Below are 27404 nucleotides of genomic sequence, written 5' to 3'. Positions count from 1 at the left end.
TGGTTAGTCAAGCCTATGCAAAACAGTTATCACTTTTCAATAAAAAACATTTTCTACTTTTTTAGCAAAATTTCATTTTGCAACTTAAATACACTTTTGATCATTGTGTTAAATAGTATTAATTTTATTTATTGTGGACTATTATCCTCATCTTAAGCGTCATAAAACAACTAAGAAAAGATGAGGATAATAGTCTACAATAAATAAAATTAATAAGTAATACTCCTCTCAATAATGAATTCCAATTAAAATAAGTGTTAGTATTGTTATTGTTTTTATATATGAACAAGATGTATTTGAATGAATTAGCCTGAATATGCTATCTAGCATTTCCCTGCTTGTAGTGATAAGATAAAATGATTAAAAAGTTTGTGTAAATCTGGCTAAAATATTAATTCAACTGAATAAAAATGTGATGCATAAGGTTTTACATTTTGAAAGTCTTACCTTCAGTGTGAAAGTGATTCAGAAATATTAGTGTTCAGAGGTTTTAGAAGATTTGATCATATATAGATGATTATTATTTTAATAACCTTTCAAATATCAACTTATATCACTAATAAATTGAAATAAACAGTTAAGCTTCTTATGAGGAAAATCAGAAAATGTTAGGAATTTAAGATTTAATCTTTCACTCATAAAAAATGTAATTTCTTTTTAAATTTATTAGTCACATTTAAGAAATGATAGGATAAAACTTTGGTATATCAAAATAGTCAAATCATATTTTTAAACCGTTAACAATTAAACAAGTAAAAATTGTAAAATCAATTTGACATTTACCAACATGCTTGAATAAAGCAATATTTATATAATAGATTAACTGCTCCTTGATTAGCAGCCAATCAGAACCCAGAGAATATTTTCCCATCCAAGCAATAATAGATTGTCACAGTGTGTGCTTATAGACCAACATCTTAAGCTTCTATCTCAGTTTTCTAATTCAGCTTAAATGGTTAGACAACAAACACCAACTATGAAATTCAAGACAAATTATGTATAAAAAACAAAAAAGTTTTTTCAAATCTCACAACTATTATTTATTCTTTTTTTTTTGTGTTACTTTGATATCAGCATGAAAATAGTCATTATCACATGTGTTTTAAATTTACAACAAATACTTTCAGACATGTCTTTTTCAAACATAGTATTTTAGGAGAATTACAACATAAATTTCCCTAAAGCTGAAGTAAAAACAAAAGTTTTGTCTCTAGAGAAACAAAACAAAATTGTTAAAACTTTTGGTTGAAGACATTTTTAGAAACTTAAATCATTTGAAAGAAATATTAATGCAAAATTTACAAAAGAAAAAAATTGAAATTAATTTATACATTTGTTGTTTAAAAAAAATGGTATCATTTGCTCAGGTAGCACCCAACTGTTTTCAGTTTTTCTGACTGTGATAAATTCTGTGAATTTTATTCAGATTTGATGAAAATTTATGACAGCCATCTTTGCGACTGAAGACGCAATGTGAAATGTAATTTCTGAGAGATCCATTAGATCTTAAGAATAAAATGAAAGTAGCATCAGAAAGCTATGAAGGCATCGCTGATGTTATCCACCTCACTCTGCTCAGGGGTTGACGTCTGGACTGGTCTTTGGGGCATATAGGCGGGAGGAACTTGCTGAGGATTTGGTTCCCATTCTGATTTTGGGATTTCATCATCAATATCCGGCACAGTCTGGAATGGAAGATTCCGGCTGGATTTGGCTCTCCTAGTGAAATGGAGACAAAAAGAAGCCAAGAGTGAAAAAAAAAAAAAAAAAAAAAAAAAAAAAAAATTCAAATCAAAAATATCTCTTGCTAAAAGAACATTAACAGAAAAAAAATATTTGGAATAGGAGGTAGGATTCTATGAAACAAACATTCAACTTGTTGACAAACATGAAAATTGTGTGTGCAATACTTGAAATAACATTTTTGCCCTCAATATACTTTCACAATATCTTGCTCTATATAGTTAGGTATGTTTATATATTTGGTTGATTAATTTATGAGAGCATCCTGTACATGCAATCATTATAAATTTTAAAACAGCTGACAGGCATAAGGAACTCAAATGTGGGCTACATTTTGTTGAATGCAATTTTATATAAATGTAATGAAGGCCCTTGAAATTACAAAATGTATGATTTTTGTGAAATTTTAACATTAGGTATTAGTCATTAATAAATATTATTTTTTCAACATTAGTCATTAATTAATAAATATATTAACATTAGGTATTAGTCATTAATTAATAATTTTTTTTAACATTAGTCATTAATTAATAAATATTTTTTTTTCAACATTAGTCATTAATTAATAAATATTTTAACATTAGGTATTAGTCATTAATTAATAATTTTTTTTAACATTAGTCATTAATTAATAAATATTTTTTTTTAACATTAGTCATTAATTAATAAATATTTTTTTTTCAACATTAGTCATTAATTAATAAATATTTTAACATTAGGTATTAGTCATTAATTAATAATTTTTTTTAACATTAGTCATTAATTAATAAATATTTTTTTTTAACATTAGTCATTAATTAATAAATATTTTTTTTTCAACATTAGTCATTAATTAATAAATATTTTAACATTAGGTATTAGTCATTAATTAATAATTTTTTTTTAACATTAGTCATTAATTAATAAATATTATTTTTTCAACATTAGTCATTAATTAATAAATATTTTAACATTAGGTATTAGTCATTAATTAATAATTTTTTTTAACATTAGTCATTAATTAATAAATATTTTTTTTTAACATTAGTCATTAATTAATAAATATTTTTTTTTCAACATTAGTCATTAATTAATAAATATTTTAACATTAGGTATTAGTCATTAATTAATAATTTTTTTTAACATTAGTCATTAATTAATAAATATTTTTTTTTAACATTAGTCATTAATTAATAAATATTTTTTTTTCAACATTAGTCATTAATTAATAAATATTTTAACATTAGGTATTAGTCATTAATTAATAATTTTTTTTTAACATTAGTCATTAATTAATAAATATTATTTTTTCAACATTAGTCATTAATTAATAAATATTTTAACATTAGGTATTAGTCATTAATTAATAATTTTTTTTAACATTAGTCATTAATTAATAAATATTTTTTTTTAACATTAGTCATTAATTAATAAATATTTTTTTTTCAACATTAGTCATTAATTAATAAATATTTTAACATTAGGTATTAGTCATTAATTAATAATTTTTTTTTAACATTAGTCATTAATTAATAAATATTATTTTTTCAACATTAGTCATTAATTATAAATATTTTAACATTAGGTATTAGTCATTAATTAATAATTTTTTTAAACATTAGTCATTAATTAATAAATATTTTGTTTTAACATTAGTCATTAATTAATAAATATTTTTTTTTCAACATTAGTCATTAATTAATAAATATTTTAACATTAGGTATTAGTCATTAATTAATAATTTTTTTTTAAAATTAGTCATTAATTAATAAATATTATTTTTTCAACATTAGTCATTAATTAATAAATATTTTAACATTAGGTATTAGTCATTAATTAATAATTTTTTTTAACATTAGTCATTAATTAATAAATATTTTTTTTTAACATTAGTCATTAATTAATAAATATTTTTTTTTCAACATTAGTCATTAATTAATAAATATTTTAACATTAGGTATTAGTCATTAATTAATAATTTTTTTTAACATTAGTCATTAATTAATAAATATTTTTTTTTAACATTAGTCATTAATTAATAAATATTTTTTTTTCAACATTAGTCATTAATTAATAAATATTTTAACATTAGGTATTAGTCATTAATTAATAATTTTTTTTAACATTAGTCATTAATTAATAAATATTTTTTTTTAACATTAGTCATTAATTAATAAATATTTTTTTTTCAACATTAGTCATTAATTAATAAATATTTTAACATTAGGTATTAGTCATTAATTAATAATTTTTTTTAACATTAGTCATTAATTAATAAATATTTTTTTTTCAACATTAGTCATTAATTAATAAATATTTTAACATTAGGTATTAGTCATTAATTAATAATTTTTTTTAACATTAGTCATTAATTAATAAATATTTTTTTTTAACATTAGTCATTAATTAATAAATATTTTAACATTAGGTATTAGTCATTAATTAATAATTTTTTTTTAACATTAGTCATTAATTAATAAATATTTTTTTTTCAACATTAGTCATTAATTAATAAATATTTTTTTTTCAACATTAGTCATTAATTAATAAATATTTTAACATTAGGTATTAGTCATTAATTAATAATTTTTTTTTAACATTAGTCATTAATTAATAAATATTTTTTTTTCAACATTAGTCATTAATTAATAAATATTTTAACATTAGGTATTAGTCATTAATTAATAATTTTTTTTTAACATTAGTCATTAATTAATAAATATTATTTTTTTAACATTAGTCATTAATTAATAAATATTTTAACATTAGGTATTAGTCATTAATTAATAATTTTTTTTTAACATTAGTCATTAATTAATAAATATTTTTTTTTCAACATTAGTCATTAATTAATAAATATTTTTTTTTCAACATTAGTCATTAATTAATAAATATTTTTTTTTCAACATTAGTCATTAATTAATAAATATTTTAACATTAGGTATTAGTCATTAATTAATAATTTTTTTTTAACATTAGTCATTAATTAATAAATATTTTTTTTTCAACATTAGTCATTAATTTATAAATATTTTAACATTAGGTATTAGTCATTAATTAATAATTTTTTTTTAACATTAGTCATTAATTAATAAATATTTTTTTTTCAACATTAGTCATTAATTAATAAATATTTTTTTTCAACATTAGTCATTAATTAATAAATATTTTAACATTAGGTATTAGTCATTAATTAATAATTTTTTTTTAACATTAGTCATTAATTAATAAATATTTTTTTTTCAACATTAGTCATTAATTAATAAATATTTTAACATTAGGTATTAGTCATTAATTAATAATTTTTTTTTAACATTAGTCATTAATTAATAAATATTTTTTTTTCAACATTAGTCATTAATTAATAAATATTTTAACATTAGGTATTAGTCATTAATTAATAATTTTTTTTAACATTAGTCATTAATTAATAAATATTTTTTTTTCAAAATTAGTCATTAATTAATAAATATTTTTTTTTCAACATTAGTCATTAATTAATAAATATTTTAACATTAGGTATTAGTCATTAATTAATAATTTTTTTTTAACATTAGTCATTAATTAATAAATATTTTTTTTTCAACATTAGTCATTAATTAATAAATATTTTAACATTAGGTATTAGTCATTAATTAATAATTTTTTTTTAACATTAGTCATTAATTAATAAATATTTTTTTTTCAACATTAGTCATTAATTAATAAATATTTTAACATTAGGTATTAGTCATTAATTAATAATTTTTTTTTAACATTAGTCATTAATTAATAAATATTATTTTTTCAACATTAGTCATTAATTAATAAATATTTTAACATTAGGTATTAGTCATTAATTAATAATTTTTTTTTAACATTAGTCATTAATGAATAAATATTTTTTTTTCAACATTAGTCATTAATTAATAAATATTTTAACATTAGGTATTAGTCATTAATTAATAATTTTTTTTAACATTAGTCATTAATTAATAAATATTTTTTTTTAACATTAGTCATTAATTAATAAATATTTTTTTTTCAACATTAGTCATTAATTAATAAATATTTTAACATTAGGTATTAGTCATTAATTAATAATTTTTTTAACATTAGTCATTAATTAATAAATATTTTTTTTTAACATTAGTCATTAATTAATAAATATTTTTTTTTCAACATTAGTCATTAATTAATAAATATTTTAACATTAGGTATTAGTCATTAATTAATAATTTTTTTTTAACATTAGTCATTAATTAATAAATATTTTTTTTTCAACATTAGTCATTAATTAATAAATATTTTAACATTAGGTATTAGTCATTAATTAATAATTTTTTTTAACATTAGTCATTAATTAATAAATATTTTTTTTTAACATTAGTCATTAATTAATAAATATTTTTTTTTCAACATTAGTCATTAATTAATAAATATTTTAACATTAGGTATTAGTCATTAATTAATAATTTTTTTTTAACATTAGTCATTAATTAATAAATATTTTTTTTTCAACATTAGTCATTAATTAATAAATATTTTAACATTAGGTATTAGTCATTAATTAATTATTTTTTTTAACATTAGTCATTAATTAATAAATATTTTTTTTTAACATTAGTCATTAATTAATAAATTTTTTTTTTCAACATTAGTCATTAATTAATAAATATTTTAACATTAGGTATTAGTCATTAATTAATAATTTTTTTTAACATTAGTCATTAATTAATAAATATTTTTTTTTCAACATTAGTCATTAATTAATAAATATTTTAACATTAGGTATTAGTCATTAATTAATTATTTTTTTTAACATTAGTCATTAATTAATAAATATTTTTTTTTAACATTAGTCATTAATTAATAAATATTTTTTTTTCAACATTAGTCATTAATTAATAAATATTTTAACATTAGGTATTAGTCATTAATTAATAATTTTTTTTTAACATTAGTCATTAATTAATAAATATTTTTTTTTCAACATTAGTCATTAATTAATAAATATTTTAACATTAGGTATTAGTCATTAATTAATAATTTTTTTTAACATTAGTCATTAATTAATAAATATTTTTTTTTAACATTAGTCATTAATTAATAAATATTTTTTTTTCAACATTAGTCATTAATTAATAAATATTTTAACATTAGGTATTAGTCATTAATTAATAATTTTTTTTTAACATTAGTCATTAATTAATAAATATTTTTTTTCAACATTAGTCATTAATTAATAAATATTTTAACATTAGGTATTAGTCATTAATTAATTATTTTTTTTAACATTAGTCATTAATTAATAAATATTTTTTTTTAACATTAGTCATTAATTAATAAATATTTTTTTTTCAACATTAGTCATTAATTAATAAATATTTTAACATTAGGTATTAGTCATTAATTAATAATTTTTTTTTAACATTAGTCATTAATTAATAAATATTTTTTTTTCAACATTAGTCATTAATTAATAAATATTTTAACATTAGGTATTAGTCATTAATTAATAATTTTTTTTAACATTAGTCATTAATTAATAAATATTTTTTTTTAACATTAGTCATTAATTAATAAATATTTTTTTTTCAACATTAGTCATTAATTAATAAATATTTTAACATTAGGTATTAGTCATTAATTAATAATTTTTTTTAACATTAGTCATTAATTAATAAATATTTTTTTTTCAACATTAGTCATTAATAAAAATATTTTAACATTAGGTTTTAGTCATTAATTAATAATTTTTTTTAACATTAGTCATTAATTAATAAATATTTTTTTTTCAACATTAGTCATTAATTAATAAATATTTTAACATTAGGTATTAGTCATTAATTAATAATTTTTTTTTAACATTAGTCATTAATTAATAAATATTTTTTTTTCAACATTAGTCATTAATTAATAAATATTTTAACATTAGGTATTAGTCATTAATTAATAATTTTTTTTAACATTAGTCATTAATTAATAAATATTTTTTTTTAACATTAGTCATTAATTAATAAATATTTTTTTTTCAACATTAGTCATTAATTAATAAATATTTTAACATTAGGTATTAGTCATTAATTAATAATTTTTTTTTTAACATTAATCATTAATTAATAATTTTTTTTTTTTTAACATTAGTCATTAATTAATAAATATTTTCCAAACTTCAGTGTCTTTGGAATAGTCTAAACGGTTTTTTTTAGGAGGCATAAGGACACAGCTTCCAATTTGTAAAAATTAAAATATACCATTTAATTTGATCCACAGTAATTATACAGAATGAAACAAAATTCTTTGAATTTAAATTTCTTAAGGTCCTCAAACTTAATGTTTATCTTTTAGACATTTTCTAGAATGAAAATCATGTAATGGATTTTGATCAAAATTAGAATAAGGATTCTAGACACAAGGTTTAGTGTCATCAAATCTTGATTTCAATCTTTGCAAAACGGATATAAAAAGTAATACAAAACTATTCTGTTCAGGAAATTCATTTTAGTATATATATATATATATACACATATATCAGTTAATTTCTCATTCTCATAATTATATATTTATTTTTATGATTTATATTTAGCAACAACAACTATGATAACAAGAGCAAAACAATAGAATCTTAATAAAATTCAGGATGACAGTCCAGATATATTACAGAAACTTCATGATATATATGGCTGGTATTACTGAAATACTAACTAACAAATATCAAGGTGGAAAACATGTTAATGTCAAGACTTAAAAAAATACTGAAACCACTTGGAAATATTTGATTGCTCTCTTTATGTCAATTTAATGAAAGAACATTTGATATTTTAAAGATTTGGCATTTTTTACAAATGGTTGATAAGTTCAAAGGAAATTTCAACAGGTTGAAAAACTCTTTCAGATGCGAATAAAACTGGATTCTATCATGAATTTATTTGTACCATTAGTAAGATAAACATTTAATGGTTCTTTGCCATTGTGTAATCTGATGGTGGACCGGGCAATGCTGAATGACCTTGCTTGTTAGGTTAGGAAGCAGTCAGCATCTGGGTTGTCCTTTTGACAGAAGTCGAGGGGATTTCACATAGTTAAATGTAACAGTGATGATGATGATGATGATGATGATGAAAAGAAGAAATCTGTTTTAACAGAATCAAAATGACTATTGCCACACAAGCTGGATAGCTGAAGGATCTAAGTTGGAATCATAAAATGTTTTCAGACTGAAGATTGACTAAGTTTTATTTGCGGGACCATCAGAAAATCAAGTAGATAAATTGTCGAGTGGATTTTAAATATTGGATTGACTGTGAAATCACTTTTGGAAAGAGGATCAATTATGATGACCGATTCACTTATCCTACCATACAGATGGCTTTTGAAAAACTATCCCACCAGTGATAAAAAAAAAGGGTAAAGATTTAACGGCAATGGGGATGAAGGCACTGGGGCCCTCACACTTTAGTAATGATGAGAGGTATGTACTAAGAAAGAGGAAGAAAAGGAAAAGGTCCCTCAAAGCTTGAGAAATACAATAATTTTTTAGATTGATTTATGGTGAATAGTGAAATAAAGTTCTGTTGATTGGGGTGGGGACTAAGCCTACATGGTTCTGAATATAATGAGAAGCAACAATAGTCTCAAGGACACCTCTGCCTAACCGCCGGGAGACCCAGACCTTAAGGGAAAACATATTTCACTTGGGTCTCACTCTGCTCCAAACCACCGAATCCACACTGTGAAGAGACAGGCCCGTCAGACTTACGGTTGGTCGCCCTGACTTTACTAACAAAAGCCACCAGTCCCAGAGTATTTGTATCTGGAGTCAGAAATGGTCAAAATTTGTAACTACCACTGAATAATTATCTCGTTTTTGTTATACAAGTCAAGTTTTAGTCAACAGAAAAGGCTCAATTCTCATCCATGACAATGCCCAACCGCATGTTGCTAAACCAACCCTGCAAAAGTTCAACGAATTGGACTACGAAACTCTGCCTCATTTGCCATACTCTCCAGACCGCTCACCTACCGGCTATTACTTTTTCTTGATAACTTTCTATGTGAGAAATGCTTAAAAATTCTAAGCGATATCAAAAACGCCTTCAGAGACTTCATTGCCACCAGAACGCAAGATTTTTACGTTACTGGTTGGCAAAAGTGTGTTGATTCTGATAGTGCTTATCGTGATCAATAAATTTTTGCTTGAGCCAAGATATGTTTATCTGAATTTAAAAGTTAAAAATCGCAAGAATCTTCTTGTCAACCTTATACCTTATTGTTTTCAGTAAGTTTTGGATATTTTTTATTACTGCAGCATTACAATTCAGTAGATATCACTGGTTTCACTTGAAATTCAATCTTTCAATTTTTGAATTTTGTTACAATAATGAATTTATTAGAAGGGAAAAATTGTTAGAAAAAACTTAAAATAAATGATTGAAAAATCTGTTTGTTTACATAATTAGAATTGAATTCGAAAAACAAAAAAAAAAATGGATGAATGAAAGAATTTTTGGATTTAATCAATATTTTATTTAGAAAAGATTATTCTAATTTGAAATTATTTAACAGACTAAAAATACCTTTATTGACCAACATTCATTTAGATGTTCACAATTAATTAGTTTGTTGATTCCATTAAATTTAATATTTTTTCAGCAAAAACAGATTTTTTGGCTTTGTCATTCAGATGGTTAGGAAACAAAAATATTAAGGAAATTATGTTATTTTCTAGACTTTAAGAAATACTGTTTTGCTTTAGTTTAGGAACCAAAAAGCAGCATAATGTGGGACTTAAGATAAATTACAATTTTTCAAATATAAGTTTTGCACCAATTTTGTCTTTTTATGAAAGTTAAAAATCAGGATATAAAAACCTTATGTCTATAATTCTTAATTCAATTTTAATCAAAATCTATTACATGATTAAAATATTCTAGAAAATGTCTAAAATTTAAACTTAATGGATCTTAAATTAAAATTCAGGAAATTTTAAATGGTGCCAAATGACTATGGATCAAATTTAATGTAAATCTGAACTATTTGAAGTGCCCTTATGTCTGCAAAAGGTTTCAAATTGAAATTTTGGGCATATTTATTTATAGAATTTCACAAAAATTAAAGTTATTTAAATTTTCACAAAAGGCTTCCACCTCCACTGTTCTCATCTTGCATAAAACTAAATATAAACCAAATTACAATTCCTTATGCTTAACAGCTGTGTGCTAAAATTCATAATTATCGGTAATTAGTTAATTGAATTTTATACATAGAAATATAAACATATACACATACCTAACTTTATAGAGATTAAACTATTAGATTTTTTTTCTGTAAATGTTAAGTGTATACACCTACTCGATATGTTACACAATTGTTTTGCGCATACATTTACTTCTAAATGGATTATTTTGTGATTTTTTTATTGATTAATATTTTTGATAGATTACTCCTAAAAATACTGATGAAACTTGGGAACATTATCATTAACTTATTAATTTGTATAAATGATGTATTCCAATTAGCAAGTAAAATGTTAATTTGTAAAATGATTATATTTTAAAAATTTTAGTTTGAATATGCAACAGAGCTAATCAAAAAAGGCTGAGCAACATCTTGCTGAAGCAGCAAAAAATAATCAGAAATTATTTTTTTCATCAGAGAAGTCAGAACAACTTTATTAAATGTAATGAAATTCGGTAGAATAGACAAAATTAACTTACCATTGTCCGATGATCGTGGCTAATGAAGCAAGTACTTGCGACGCAGTCAGTCTAGTTTTTGGATCAAGAATAAGCAATTCTCTTATAACTCGAATTGTATTTTCACACACTTGTGTATCACTAAAACAGAAAAATACTTTTCCAAATCAAACTGGGATTGCAGGACAAAGAAGTACAGATTACCCCCCCCCACACCGCCACCCTCAATGTCAGTCATGAAATTGTTAATCCTTTCTGTAATCTAACTATATTCAGTACAAGATTCTCATCTTGTCCACCAGAGATTTTGTTCATTGCACACGAAAACCATATCACTTTAAATACCAACATTACAATATTTTAAACTTGTTTTGCTTCCAAGAACCATGTTGAAAGTGTTCCTTTACATGCTAAAGTTTTAACATTTTAAATTTACGCTGTTCACAAAAAATGTACCTTTTTCTCTTGGCATTGTTTATGTTCCTCTATTCTTTGCCGGTTTTATAAATTATAAATTGCATATTTTTATACAATCTTTTGCATCATTGTTTCTTCAGTGTGTTTTATTAATGGATATCTATATATCTATACAAGTGAAAATGTGTGCGTGTGTGTGTACATTTCCCTATCAAATAACTCAATTTTCGGTCTAGAGACTCGACATTTGACAGGAATATTGAGATTTGGGAAAATCTTTTTAATCAGTTTTTGGCCAGATATTTGGCTGTCAAGGGGTCAAAGTTCAACGATTTGACCTTTGACAACTCTACCAAACTCCTTCGTCAATTTTGGGTCTAAACAATTGAAATTTTAAATGTAGGTTACTTGGATACGGACCAAATTTTTAATTTGATTAGAGCCCAAAAAATAAATGTTAAGGGGTCAAAATTGGGGTCAAAGTTAAAAAAAAGTTGACCTCTGCAGTCTCTACCAAATTACTCAGCCATTTTCTGGTCCAAACATTTAAAATTTTACAAAAAGGGTATTCAGAGTATTGGGATCAGACAAATTTATAATGCAAAGGGGAGTAACTCTTTGCTTCTTTGGGCAAAGTCGCCTCCTTTTGTCCAGTAGTCCTAAACTTTAATTGCTCGCGATTTCAACAGCCGGAAGTGGAGGGAAAAGACTGATTTTGAAAATGGCGAGATGAACATCATTTCCCGTTCATCCATTTATCATATTTGGACTTCTTTCATCTATCAGGTTTTGAATTGTAGGTACGTGTGTGTGCGTGTCTCTTAATAAACGTATATCGTTATGTAACAGTGAAATGTTTCCTTATTTGTTCGTAAGTGTCACGTTCTTTCCTCATGAGCTGCTACACACCGAACATGAAGGTTGGACTCCTTGCGGCAAGATATTTTATGTTATATTGATCTAACGCATTCCACAATATAACACAGAGATAGGGCAAGCTTTTTAATCAGTTTAGGTAAAAAATTTGAGCTGGCAAGGGGTAACAGTTCAAAAGATTTGACCTTTGTGGTGTCTAGTAAACTACTCAGCCAATTTTGGATCTAAACATTTGAAATTAATACATAACAAGTATTCAAACATACGGCAAGCATTTTAATCAGTTTATGGGTGAACATTTGGCTGCCAAAAGTTCAAAGTTGAAAGAGTTGGCCTTCGCAGATTCTACCAAATTCCTTTACCAATTTTGGGTCTAAAGACTTGAAATTTTAAATGTAGGTAACTTGGACATGGATAAAACTTTGTATTTTGATTTGAGACCAAAATAATAAATGTAAAGGAATCAAACTTTGGGTCAAAGTTTTTAAAAAATGACCTCTGCGGTGTCTACGAAATTACATTACAAATTTTGGTCTAAACACTTGAAATCTTACATAAAGTATTCACACGTAGGGCAAGTTATGAACAGTACATAGGGCCCGAGCAAAGCCAGGCTGAACTGCTAGTCTTTTCTAAAATGCAAAGTGGAATTTGAAATGGATAATCATCTTTTTACTCTCATTTGAATATTGCTCATTTCATAGAGGGACGAATCTGAATGCTTGTGGGAAAGAATGCAATATATAATTTTGAATGGATTGGAAATGAAAAGAGAACAGATAATGTTGGTATCTTTATTGCAAAGAAATGGTAAAAAAAATGAAAGTCAAACATGTAAGTGATCAAATCATATTGATGAAGTTGATGATTGGTGAGGAAATGTCCATAGCAATATCTGTTTATTTGCCACAATGTCATCCGAGTGAAAATGAGTTTTATGATAGGCTTATTTAAATAACTAGTAAGGTTGAGGAGAAGAAAGTATATGCTGGCAGGAGATTTAAATATTCACACAAATATCCCTTATAATTTTGAGAGTATATATGTAAAAAAAAGAAAAAAATCATCAGATTTGGTTTAACTTCCATTTTACATGCTATCATATGTTGCACAGCTTTAAAAAATTTTAATAAGAAATAGTCAATCACTCCAATGTGACAACAATAGATTGTGCATAAAAATTTAGAAATTTGCATAATGGTTGGGTGATAAAAGTGGAGAGACACATGGGACAGAGGAATCAGAATGTACAAATAGCAATAAGTGTACAAACAGCAATAATTGTACAAATAGCAATAATTGTACAAATAGCAATAATTGTACAAACAGCAATAATTGTACAAATAGCAATAATTGTACAAACAGCAATAATTGTACAAACAGCAATAATTGTACAAACAGCAATAATTGTACAAATAGCAATAATTGTACAAACAGCAATAATTGTACAAATAGCAATAAGTGTACAAATAGCAATAAGTGTACAAATAGCAATAATTGTACAAATAGCAATAATTGTACAAACAGCAATAATTGTACAAACAGCAATAATTGTACAAACAGCAATAAGTGTACAAACAGCAATAATTGTACAAATAGCAATAATTGTACAAACAGTAATAATTGTACAAACAGTAATAATTGTACAAATAGCAATAATTGTACAAATAGCAATAATTGTACAAACAGTAATAATTGTACAAATAGCAATAATTGTACAAACAGTAATAATTGTACAAATAGCAATAATTGTACAAACAGTAATAATTGTACAAACAGCAATAATTGTACAAATAGCAATAATTGTACAAATAGCAATAATTGTACAAACAGTAATAATTGTACAAATAGCAATAATTGTACAAACAGTAATAATTGTACAAACAGTAATAATTGTACAAACAGCAATAATTGTACAAATAGCAATAATTGTACAAACAGCAATAATTGTACAAATAGCAATAATTGTACAAATAGCAATAATTGTACAAACAGTAATAATTGTACAAATAGCAATAATTGTACAAACAGCAATAATTGTACAAACAGCAATAATTGTACAAATAGCAATAATTGTACAAACAGTAATAATTGTACAAACAGTAATAATTGTACAAACAGCAATAATTGTACAAATAGCAATAATTGTACAAACAGTAATAATTGTACAAATAGCAATAATTGTACAAACAGCAATAATTGTACAAACAGCAATAATTGTACAAATAGCAATAATTGTACAAACAGCAATAATTGTACAAATAGCAATAATTGTACAAACAGTAATAATTGTACAAATAGCAATAATTGTACAAACAGTAATAATTGTACAAATAGCAATAATTGTACAAACAGTAATAATTGTACAAACAGTAATAATTGTACAAATAGCAATAATTGTACAAATAGCAATAATTGTACAAACAGTAATAATTGTACAAACAGTAATAATTGTACAAACAGCAATAATTGTACAAATAGCAATAATTGTACAAATAGCAATAATTGTACAAATAGCAATAATGACGGTTTATTGTTAAGAGATCGTCTTAGATTATATTTTTGTTTTGCATATTCCATATTTTCAGTAACCTATATCTGGCCAGGTCTTTATTCTTCATGTGCATTTTCATTATTTCTTCTCATGTGTTCGTTGCCAAATGACCCTGCTACCTCAACTGTCTCCCCAAACTCTCATCCATTCTTTTGACACAGTCATACCATCAAAGTTTCCTGTTCTGCACACATCTAGCTATAAATTTTAGATTTAATCTTCCTCAGAAATCATCGGAACTAAGTCTGTAAAGATTCTCATTACACACTTATCGCATCATTTTCAGCCTTATCGCATCATTCTCACACTTGTCGCATCGTTCTCACACTTGTCGCATCGTTCTCACACTTGTCGCATCGTTCTCACACTTGTCGCATCGTTCTCACACTTGTCGCATCGTTCTCACACTTGTCGCATCGTTCTCACACTTGTCGCATCGTTCTCACACTTGTCGCATCGTTCTCACACTTATCGCATCATTTTCATACTTATCGCATCATTTTCATACTTCTTTCCATGCAACACTCACTTACCACGTTTCAATTCCATATGTCATCACACTGCGTATAAACATGCCTGATCATCACTCTTCCATTGGTTGATAGTGGTAACACTCTGCAAGTTAGTAATGGCAGAATTCTTTAAACATATTCAAAATTCTTGTAATCACACTTGTACTTGCTCCAAAGGTAACAAAACTTACTCATAACTTCAACAGCTTTGCCATCCAAATATATTTTCTCCACATCTGAGTTCTCATCCATCTCCATTTTCTTCCACGTCTTGAAAACAAACTGGTCATCTCTCAACCTACTAATAACTCTGCTGCAATTCTTGTGTACTTACTAATGCTTTCATAAAAAAAAAATTGCACTCAACTTCCTTTCTAAAAACTGAGCAAGGAAACTTTTTTTTATAAACTTTTCAACACTAGAACAACTGATCATCATTTTGGTCATCATAACATTCATTTTTACATCATTATTTTCTACAGTATTTAAAAAGAGATTATTTGCACAGATTAGGGGCAAATGAGTGATTGAAGGTTGTTCAAGCAATGTACAGAAATGCTTAAAATCATGTTAAGATCGACAAAACATTTAAAGATATTAAATGTTAAAGTGGGATTACATCTGGGTTCTGTAGTGAATCAGTAGCTTTTCATTTGTGTCTTACAAGTATTGTCCAAAGAGTTTCATATGGATTGTCAGTCAAGTTACATGCTGCATGATTCAGTACTTGTTTGTGAAATAATGGAAACGTTCACTTATAAAATTAAAGACATGGATGAATTCTCTTTTTTTTAAAGGTATAAAAGTGAACGTTACCAAGAACAACGTGATCAGTGATTGTAGTGTTGGAAAGCGCCAGATAGAGTAAAGTACCTTTTAGCAATAAGGTTTCAACTCATTTCTTCAACCAAACTATTAGTAATGAATGGTGCGGCTTATGACACTTTGTAGCCTCAAGTCATCTCAACTCCTCTAAAAAACTTCTGAAACTCAATATGGCTTAACTTTGGTACTCAAACGAAAACCAATGTTTTAAATGCTAACTTTTTTTAAACCAATACTCACGGTGGAATGCTGTACTCAGCCACTTTAATTTTTCTAAATAATTCTTGTGGTGCGCTATCATAGAATGGGAATTGCCCATAAATCATTGTAAACAAAACCACACCAAGAGCCCACATGTCACTCGGTTTTCCAAGGTAGGGTTTTCCTGAAAGAGCAAAAATGCAAAATTCATTTATTATGGCTTTCGACATTTTTAATTAATCTCATTTCAAATAATGAAATCTTATAGAGAATAAGCAATCCATAAAAAATCTTATAGAGAATAATCAATCCATAAAAAATCTTATAGAGAATAATCAATCCATAAAAAGGCTCAACCATGCTGTAAATATTGTAATTTTTTCATTTTCTTTTAACTATAATGAAAATAAATTTTCATCTTCCAAATAAACAAATCTGAAATTATCTCTTTTTGCTTGCACAAAAGTTTACTAATTCAGAACAGTTTAAAGAAAATGTAACTTAATTTGAAACTTCATATTAAAATAACAGTATGAAAACCATACTACTAATAATAGAACTTTAATAGAAATTTTATATGTATGCTTGAAAAAGTATAATATATAACTAAAAATTAAGAATGCAATAATCTTAATTTCTAATATGTCATTCTTTTCCTTCATCTATAGGTAAAATGTTTAAGACTTGAATAATAGAATAATTTATTAAAATGTAAATTGTTTGAAATATTGAAGAATTGTGACTAAAGACAATTTTCTAATATTTATTCTATAAGAATAAAAACTCAGCTTTAAAAGGAATTTTTATAAGATTTTATAGTAGATTGCTAATCTATTACAAATTAAGGTAAGTTCAATTTTACTTCCGCTTAATTGCAAATTAATTGATAGATTAGAATTATTTCCCTTGAACAGACTTTTGGCCACAATGAACATATCTACTTGGCTCCCAGAAATAATTAATGAACTTTGAAATAATTTTTAAAATTTTCTTTGAAATGCTGATGTGACAATTAATCTTTGTTCAGTGTTTGTGTCTTTTACTGGTTTTATCTGTTTTTACTTTTTTCCATGAGAAGCAATTTTGATTCTAAACTCAAAAAGAAAAACAAATGACACGTTTGTGATTTCTTGCTAAATACTGAAGTTGAATCAAACTTAGAAACAAATTGGCTTTTTGAAATTTGGTTTGGTACTTGTACAGTTTAATCATGACAGTAAAAAATGAAAATACCAAAAAAAGGTTATATTGTACGTATCCGTTTTGGACTGAAGATCTTTGGAAAAAAATTTCACTTAATTTGATCGAGTAGTTTTTTTTTGTTTTTTTTTTTACACCGGAAAAACACTTTTTCATGTTGAACGGAGCCATCTTTGAATTTTTTTTAACACAGATTAAAGCGCCGACACTCCCTCCCCATCTTTAATACTAGCTTTTCTTCTTAAAAGTCAAACCTTTTACTTGGTATCATGAATTGTTTTTTCGTTATAAAAAAAAAAAAAAAAAAACTACTTGATGAAATTAAGTTAATTTTTTTGGGAGGCAGGGGGGGGACTTTTTTTTTTTTTTTTACATAGGCATTACCACATTATCAACGCCAAGAGGCCACTCAAGGATAAGGGTTAAAGAGTGTACAGTAGAAATTGGATAATATAGTAATCATTAGTAATGAAAATTTGGTAAATTTGATAACTTATATGGAACGGCTCATCAAGAACTTATTTACGTTAGACTTGAACACAACCATATTGTAGTCAGCCGGAAAGCAGGAAAACGGAAGACAATTCCACAGGCGTGCAGTTCTAAGAAAGAAGCTTTGTTCATGGAATCTACGTTTAGGTTTAGGCACAGATAAAGAGTGGGGGGAATTATTGATAGTGTTTACAGCTAGACGAGTGTTTCTTGTGAAAGTTTGGCGAGGGAGAACCACAGATTGAAGCTCAGTCGAACACTTTCCATGAAAATAACGATACATCAGAGACAAACTCGCAACATCTCTTCTGTGAGATAGAGGTTGCAAGGAGGAGAAAAGGACATCTCCTACGAGGCTACGAAGTCTATTTTGAACTCTATCAAAGCAGGACAAGTCCTTTCTAGCAGCTCCTGCCCAGATGTGGCAACAGTATTCCATCCTTGGACGTACCTGGCTCTTATATAGATAGAGAATAGAATCAGCAGTGAGATATTTACCGGATCGATAGAAAGATCCCACCATTTTTCCAGCGGCCTTGGCAACAGATTTGATGTACGTGTTCCATTTAAGATCAGGAGTAATGGTCAAGCCCAGAAGCTTGTCAAAACTTGAGGCCTCCTGAAGACGAGAGCCATTCATTTCAATTGATGCCAGATGTGGATTAGAATGTTGATGATGTAAAGAGAGAAGCTTGGTTTTAGATGCATTAAAAGTAACCAGCCACTCCTTTCCCCATTGTACTACGTGCTCAAGATCAGAGGAGAGAGAATTGGAGAGAACTTGGTCGTTTACTGTCTTAGATGTGCTACCATAAATGGTCGTGTCGTCAGCATAAATGTCTACAAATGATGTAAGGATGTGATTTGGAAGATCATTAATGTAGATCAGGAAAAGAGTTGGGCCCAGGATGGACCCCTGAGGGACACCGGCATTAATACTGTGAGCTTCTGATTTTTGCCCCTCAACTACTACTCTTATGAATCTATCAGAAAGAAATGATTTAATAATTGAGAAGACTTTTCCAGCTATACCATAGCTAGCGATCTTATGAAGTAAACCTTTATGCCATACCCTATCAAAGGCTTTAGATATGTCAAGAGCAATTGCCCTAGAAAGATTGCCACCGTCGAGAGATTTGCTAATCCTATGCGATATAACTGTAAGCACATCTGCTGTAGATCTAGCAGAACGGAAACCATATTGAGTGTCACTAAGAAGGTTATTTTTGTTGAGATGGTTGATTACTTCTGTATTCAACACAGATTCTAGCAACTTACTCATGACGCACAGGAGACTTATTGGCCTGTACTGAGAGGGGGATGAGCGATCACCTGAATTCTTAAATACAGGGCATAGTGATGAAATTTTCCAGGGAGATGGGAAACTATTCTCCTTAAGATAACGTTTAAACAGTTTTGTAAGTATGGGCGCTAGTTCAGGTTGAAGTTTTTTGAGTACTATAATTGAAGCCGTCAGGGCCAGTTGCTTTACTAGAATCAAGGTTTTTGGTTAGCTTGGCTACATCACGTACAGATATACGTATATCACATAGCGTGTTTTCTGATACAGGAGGAAATATTGGGGGTTGGCGGCCTTGGTCGCAAAGGGTAGAATTAGCTGCAAAGTTCTTGACAAAGAGTTTGGCTTTGTCTGATGCTGACGAGATTACCTCAGGTCCATTGATAATAGTTCGGATGGAGCACACGCTTCTGTTCAGGATTAGGGGTGGGGGACTAAAAAGGATAATATAATGGATTGATTATACAATATTTAAGATCAACTCGGTAGATAAACATTTATGGACGAGAAAAAAAGCTAGCATTTAATACAACAGAAATACATAAATTAAATACTGAAATAAAATGTAGTTATTAATATTTGAATCTAAAAATAAAAAGTGCGAATTAGTATTGAAATCACTTATCTCAAAAACACTTCCGTCTCCAAAATGCAAACTAGTAAAGAATTTAACTTTTAATAGCGTTCAGAAGATTTTTTTTTTTAAATTAACCGTTAAAAGAAAAGCGTGATTTTATTCTGAACTTTAACTAGTCACATTTTAAGAAACTTACAATATAAAAGAAAAGCGGATGGGGAGGGGGACTTCATTCCATAACAGATACGTACAACCTTTTTTTTAATATTTTCATTGTTTATTGTCTTCATTAAACTGTACAAGTACCTTTGGTTTAAATTTTTTTTTTTTTTAACTATATCAAACACATTGCTCAATAAGTCTTAAGCTTAACCAATAAAAGAACTTTTAGGACAAATTTGGACTTTAATCATTAATATAGTCTCTTTCTGGGGTGATACACTGATTGCAAAACTTGTCTAATAATTCAATGCCTTACTGGAGAAGCTTTTATCTTTGGCCTCAAAATACACCCCAGTTTCCAATATGGCTTCTTTGGAGCATTCTTTTAAAGTCTGCAAATAATCAGCAGTTGCGGTAGACTAGATCTGAAAAATAAAGTGTGGAAGCAATTTGAAGTGAAATTCATGCAGTTTTGTCATCGCTGTGATCAACTTTTGATAGAGTGCATGGTTTTAATGAAAGAGCACATATTTCTTCTTCATTTGTGACCATTTTTTTGATAATTTCTTTCTTCAAATGGACCAACAATGATATATAATATTCGCTATTGATGATTCTTTCTTAAAGTAATCGATAAACAAAATAGATTGTCAATCCAAAATATATCAACAACAAATGCTGCTTTGGATAGTTTTCACCTGCTGTTGGCCACTCAATTGACCGCCAATTTGACTCTACAGTGATGAACTATTGAATCCATCTCACATATTGATGTTGCATCGAAACAATTGCATACAATGCTCGGAATCATTGCCATGCTATTGTTTTGATTGACTGTAAACAAAGCACAGATTTAAAATACAGCTTTTTCATTGACAAATGTTCATGAAAAATAATTTTTTGCATTCTAATATTTTAAAATCTTCAGCTAAAAAACTTGATGTTTAATCTTTTTTTTTTTTTTTTTTTTTTTACATGGGGGGGGGTCACCACTTATCAAGAACCGGCAACCACTCAGGGATAAGGGTTATTACGTGTACAGTAATCAATGAGATAGTATTGTAGTAATCATTAGTATTGGAGATTTGATAGAGTGTCTTACTTAAGGGGGCGGTTTGTCAGGAGCTTGTTTATGTTGGACTTGAAGACATCCAAGTTGTAGTCAGGTGGGAAACAGGCAAGCAGCAGAGAGTTTGTGTGTGTGTGTTTGCGTGTACAACTCCCAATGACCAAAGAAATATAAATGCCATATGTGTGTACACCTCTCCTAGTCAAGAAATATTAATGCCCATGATAGGATACTTCTGTCAACAGAGACATTATATTGTATACGTAATTTCAATATATAGCATTCTTCAAACCACATTTACATTATTGAGTTACGGTCATTAGCATATCACATTAAATTAAATCTATTTAAATAATTAGCTCGATGACATTACTTATTCAACATAATAGCTTTGTTTCAACTGTACTAATCAAAATTTTTTTAATTATTTAGTTTATTTAAATTTCAAGTTATATTTGATTTAACTTATTTTATCTGAAACCGTTTTATTTTCAAACCAAAAACCAGAAAACCAAAAGGGGAAATAATTGTGATAGTTTAATTGAAAAATTGTTTTAAATGGAGCACGTTATTAAATATTTTCGGTAATAGATTTGTTTTCATTTCGAAATATTATTCTAAGCTGAATTATTATTTTTATTTCGGAGGAAATTTTTTTCCGCTTATTCTTAATTTTTAAGTAATCTTTTTTATTTGTTAGAGAAAAATAATTAAAACTAGTGTCCTCATTTACTTGCATCCTCACGAGAGCAGAGTTAGTCAGAGACATGTGAACAAAATCAATCATCCCCTGCTCCTTTTGTTTTTTGTTCATAAAATTTAATCGGTGTTGCCCAGGATTTATTATAATAATTATACCATAGCAAGTGTGTTTAATTGCCTGCGAAACAGATTTTCTTTATAATTTATTTAATATCTTAAATTAAAAATGGTCAATTTTTACGACGTGACCCAGCGTCGTTTAACCGCTAGAAAAAAAAGACCTGTTTTTTTGTGGCCGAATAAGTTTAAGCAGTCTTCATATATAAAAAATGTGAAAGAATAAATTTTGAAAAAATAAAAATTAATATTTTAGCATGGAGAATAACTTTTCTATACAAATTTAACGTAAAATCAGCACCCACTTTTTGGCCACAAAAGTTCAACCAGACATGTCAGCTCTAGCATTTTTTCAAGTTTGGCAATCGAGAGGGGGGGGGGGGGACAAAACATGACAAATACAAAATTTTTTTTTTTTGGGGGGGGGAATTACATTTGAAACATAAAATAACGATAAATTTAATTCATTTTTATGAAACCATTCTGTACTTTCACCTAACAATTTTATAAACAGAACGAACCCCAAAATATGGCAAATTCAATTTTTTTTGGGTGGGGTGGGGGGTGGGGATTTACAATAGAAATATAAAATAACGAAAATGTCATTTAATTGTTTTTGAATTAATTTTTGGTAGACTTTTTTTTCTTTTTTTTTTGCGATCGCACAGGCATTCACTGCTATTTTTATTGAAACAAAAGTTGTATAATGATTTATTTTTAATTATCTTTTTTTTTGGGGGGGGGGGTCTTTCCAGTGCTCAATATCTGGAGAATAGTTTCTTCTCTTTGTAGCCCTTCTGCCGAAATATCTGGTGGAGAGGGTATCACATACTTCTTTTTTTGGGCGATTACATTTACATGTTTTCATCCGTTCTTTTATTTTTGTTGTGGGAGTATCCACATTGCCCATGATGAAATTGATTAGTATACAGGTGTGTTTTAAACAGAACTTCATGTCAATCCAGGCAATGCTGGGTACCCATGCTAGTTCTTACTAAGATCTCTGGTCTTATTTTTATAAGAGAAAAACATTATACACCAATTGTTAAGAAAATGTCCCAAGTAGTCTGGAGGAATTGAAAGTTTGTGATAACTTTGATAAATAAAGCTTCAAACAATTTCACATTTAGATACAAATCATATGTCAAAAATTATTGTTAGATGATGTAAATCAGTAAAAACATACAAGAAACAATTTGATAATGTATCAAATTTTTAGTGAAGGCCTGGAAAACATCTTCAAAACAAATTTTGAAATGACTGAAAAACTTCCATACAAACGAAAATTTCCTATCATGTATAAAAAAAAAAAATATGCACAAATCACCTGCAGGTAAATTGTTCCATTGCTACATGTAGTATCTAAAAGCATTTAATCTGCTTTTCTTGTTTTTTTAACACAATCACAAATGTTTTACTCGATTTTCTTTATTACAAAGCAAATTCTCTATTGATTATTATATTGTACTCAAATTTCAGATTCTAGACAACACTCAACCGGCTCTTGAGAAGTTGAACAGACAAAACAATTGCAACTAAAAATTTTTCTACATTTGATTTTACAATTTTTGTGCATGAAGATCTGATAGATATTTCAAACAAGGTCATTAACAAATTAATCACAAAAAGTAGGAAAAAATTTTATTTCCTGTTCAGGCAAAAAGGGTTCTGTAGGTAGCAGAAAGACAATATTTTCATTTGAAACCCTCATTCAAAGTTGGTGTTGGGTTTTTAACTGAAAATTGCAATTTTACTACAGAAAATTTACTTGTAAGGCAAAGAATAAGCAAACCAATCTCGCTCCATGTTAAGTCAAATCATTGGTATGAGAATCGATTAATGTTAAAACTGATCTGTCAAGAGAAATGAAAGACAATACATTTAATTTAAACTTTTAGTTTTATTCACATTCTTTTAGATGTAAATGATGTTTCTTGAATCATGGAGGAATATCTATCCTCTAAACTTGGGATTGAAACTTGAGCACAAAGGAAATGGGGTTACATTACTGGTTCTTGAAATCGAGATTCAAAAGATGAATTTTGGTATAAAATGTTTGACAAGATACCATACTTATATTTCAATATATTTCCGTATGGATCACTTTATTGACTTTCTAAGAATTGCCTGATGCACTTCTAATATTGATAGTTTTATTCCAACAACACATAGGTTGTTTCAGAAAATGAAATGTCAGGGTGGAAATGAATTCTTCGTCTTTTAGATAAACTTCATTCGGGGACAGTAGATAAGTTCGGATTTAGCACTTAGGTCAATGATTAAGTTAAGGACATATGGTAGACAATAAAGAAAGGCTGAATTACCTATGGGTAGTACGGAGCAGTCATTCATCATTCTACGATATTGAATTACCTATGGGTAGTACGGAGCAGTCGTTCATCATTCTACAATATTGTTTGTGAGTGCACTTTAGATCTGTAAGCATTTAAGTAATAAGTTATATTCGATGTTAAGCAGCACCTTTCATTAGTGTGCAATATATGACTGGCTTAAATTGCCAACCTCAATTGGTGCATTTTTTACATAATTTTTAACCGTATTAGAAAACATATAAAGCTGGATACAGAATTCACTTTATAATATTTTCATACATTTGTTCTTCGTGACTATGGGATGTGTATTTTGAGAATGAAAAAATATGCCATAAAGTTTGTCTTTTTGTTTAATCAGCATATTGGCCTACTTTGGGTCATTTAATCTATATATCTATAAAAGTGAACGTCTGTGTGTGTACATTTCCCTACACAATAACTGTCAATTTTAAGTCTACAGACTCAAATTTTGATATACAGGGTACTGAGATTTGGGAAAATCTATGTGATCGGTTTTTGGCCAAAAATTTGGCTGGTAAGGGGTTAAAGTTCAACGATTTGACCTTTGAGAACTCTACCAAACTCCGACAATTTTGGGTCTAAACACTTGAAATTTTAGGTATAAGTTTCTTGGACATGAATCTAACTTAATAACTTGATTTGAGCCCAAAACAATAAATGTTAAAGGGTCATAGTTAAAAAAATTTACCTTTTTTTTTTTTTTTGCTCAGCATACACCTCCTAACACCCGGGCAACACTGGGCACCCATGCTAGTGCTGTATATAAAATTTTAATTTTTATATGCTTTTGGAGTTGATTTTTGCTGAATATATTCAAGTAATGTTTTGGTAAAGTTTGTTATTTGATGGTATTTATATTTTATGGTAAAGATTTGCTCTTTTTAGGAAATTAAGAATGGTTTTAGGGTTTTCTTTTTCGAAGAGTTCTTGTGGCCTTGTAGTAGTGTTGATGGATTTGGGTGAGGTCATAGCAGTTAAGTAAAAAATGGTTTACTGTATAAGGTTCGTGACATGGTATACATGGTGGTGAGGGGGTCTTCACTTTTTAGTATGAAAGAGTGAGTTATGCATGTGTGTCCTATCCGGATACGTGATAAGACTACTTCATCTTTATGTGATTTTCTGGAATCCAGTAGTTTTTAAGTCTAGGCATGATTTGGAAGAGTTTGTTGTTTTGGCAATTGTTCCAGTTTTCTTGCCATTTCTTTATAATAAAATTGTTTATTGAAAGTTTTGTAGTTCATATATCGGACCTTTATGATGCTTATTTGGAGTTTTAAAGAATTTTTGGCTCAAATGTCAGCTTTTTCATTCCCATGGAAACAATAATGACTAGGAATCCAACAGAAGTTTTGTGTTGTATGATAGAATGGATCCTTTGTAAGAATTTGATTAGTACGTGATTGTTTAATTTTTGATTTTTTAATAATTCTAGTACTGATAGGGTCTACTAATATTATGCATTTCTTGGAGTTTTGATTGATGATAATATCTAGAACCAAGTTTATGGCTGTAATTTTTGCACTATAGATTGAGGAATTATTTGCTAATCTTTTTTGCTGAATAGTGTTTTCTGAAATAGCGGCACATCCCACTTTATTTTGATCTTTGGAACCATCCGTGTAAATATGTATTCAATTTGGGTAAGAATTCAGAATGTTGTTTAGTTTTTGTCTATAGTCAGAGGGGTGAGTATTGAATTTAGTATATATTGTCAGGTCTAGCAGGTGGGAGTTCTGCAAAATTTTTCTCGTGGATGCTGGTGTGATCTATTGAGTTGTCTATAAGTGGTTTTATAGTTTCTTCCATGTAAAGACCAAAGGGTTTAATTGCATTTTTTTTAATAGATGTGTGTAGTTGGGATTGAAAGTGCATTGATAGGCAGAAGTTTTGGGGTTGATTTGAGTTTTAGATAATATTTTAAGCCTGGTTTTTCATGTCTTAATTTTAATAGGGGATCATAGGCTTCAGGATATAAACTTTCTATCAGGGAGGTTTTGAATGACCCCAAGGCAAGTCTTAATCCTGTGTGATAGATGGGGTCCAGAGTTTTAAGATAAATTTTTCTGGTTAAACTATATATAAAGCTTCCATAGTCTAGTTTGGCTGTTAGCAGGTTCTATATAATTTTAGGAGTGATGATCAGTCTGATCCGCATTCAATTTTTACTATAACGCTTAATAGTTGTAGAGTTTTAAAACATTTTTGTTTTAAATATTTTAAGTGACGGATGAAGGAAAGTATTTTTATCAAAAATAAGTCCCAGAAATTTATGTTGATCAACTATTTCAATTTTTGTTCCTTTTAGGGTCATTGTGCATTTTCCTATGAGTACAGAAATGGACACATTTAGTTTTGGTTGTTGAAAATTTAAAGCCATTTTCTGTGGTCCATTGTGTTAGTTTGTTTATGCACATCTGTAGTTGGCATTCTGAAGTATGAATATTTTTTGATCAATGGCAGATTACAAGGTCATCCACATATAAGGAGCCATTTGTCTCATTGTTTAGACAATTTACAATATTATTGATTTTTATATTGAAGAGCATAACTGATAAAATGCATCCTTGTGGGAGTCATTCTTCCTGTGTTTTTGTGTCTAATTCTTACTTTAAAACTTCTATCAGATAGAAACTCTTATCAGGAT

General features: G+C 27.2%; 1 protein-coding gene across 2 annotated transcripts in view; it reads right to left on the bottom strand.

The window, feature by feature from the left end:
• Positions 1-1015: 1015 nt before the first annotated feature.
• LOC145247369 (serine/threonine-protein kinase 40-like) overlaps positions 1016-27404 on the bottom strand; it is a 65850-nt gene continuing 39461 nt past the window's right edge. For both annotated transcript variants that reach the window (XM_080109048.1, XM_080109049.1), the window contains exons 7-9: positions 16824-16968; positions 11421-11540; positions 1016-1719 (exon numbers count right to left, since the gene is read on the bottom strand). In XM_080109048.1, coding sequence (XP_079965174.1) covers positions 1530-1719; positions 11421-11540; positions 16824-16968 — 455 coding nt within the window. In that variant the 3' untranslated portion in view covers positions 1016-1529. The remainder of the gene's footprint in view (positions 1720-11420; positions 11541-16823; positions 16969-27404) is intronic.

This window comes from Euprymna scolopes, chromosome 25 (assembly GCF_053919585.1).
Source record: "Euprymna scolopes isolate OS-2025 chromosome 25, ASM5391958v1, whole genome shotgun sequence".
Taxonomy (NCBI): Eukaryota; Metazoa; Mollusca; class Cephalopoda; order Sepiida; family Sepiolidae; genus Euprymna; species Euprymna scolopes.
The sequence above is the reverse complement of the archived record's forward strand: the minus strand, read 5'-3'. Positions and strand labels throughout refer to the sequence as shown.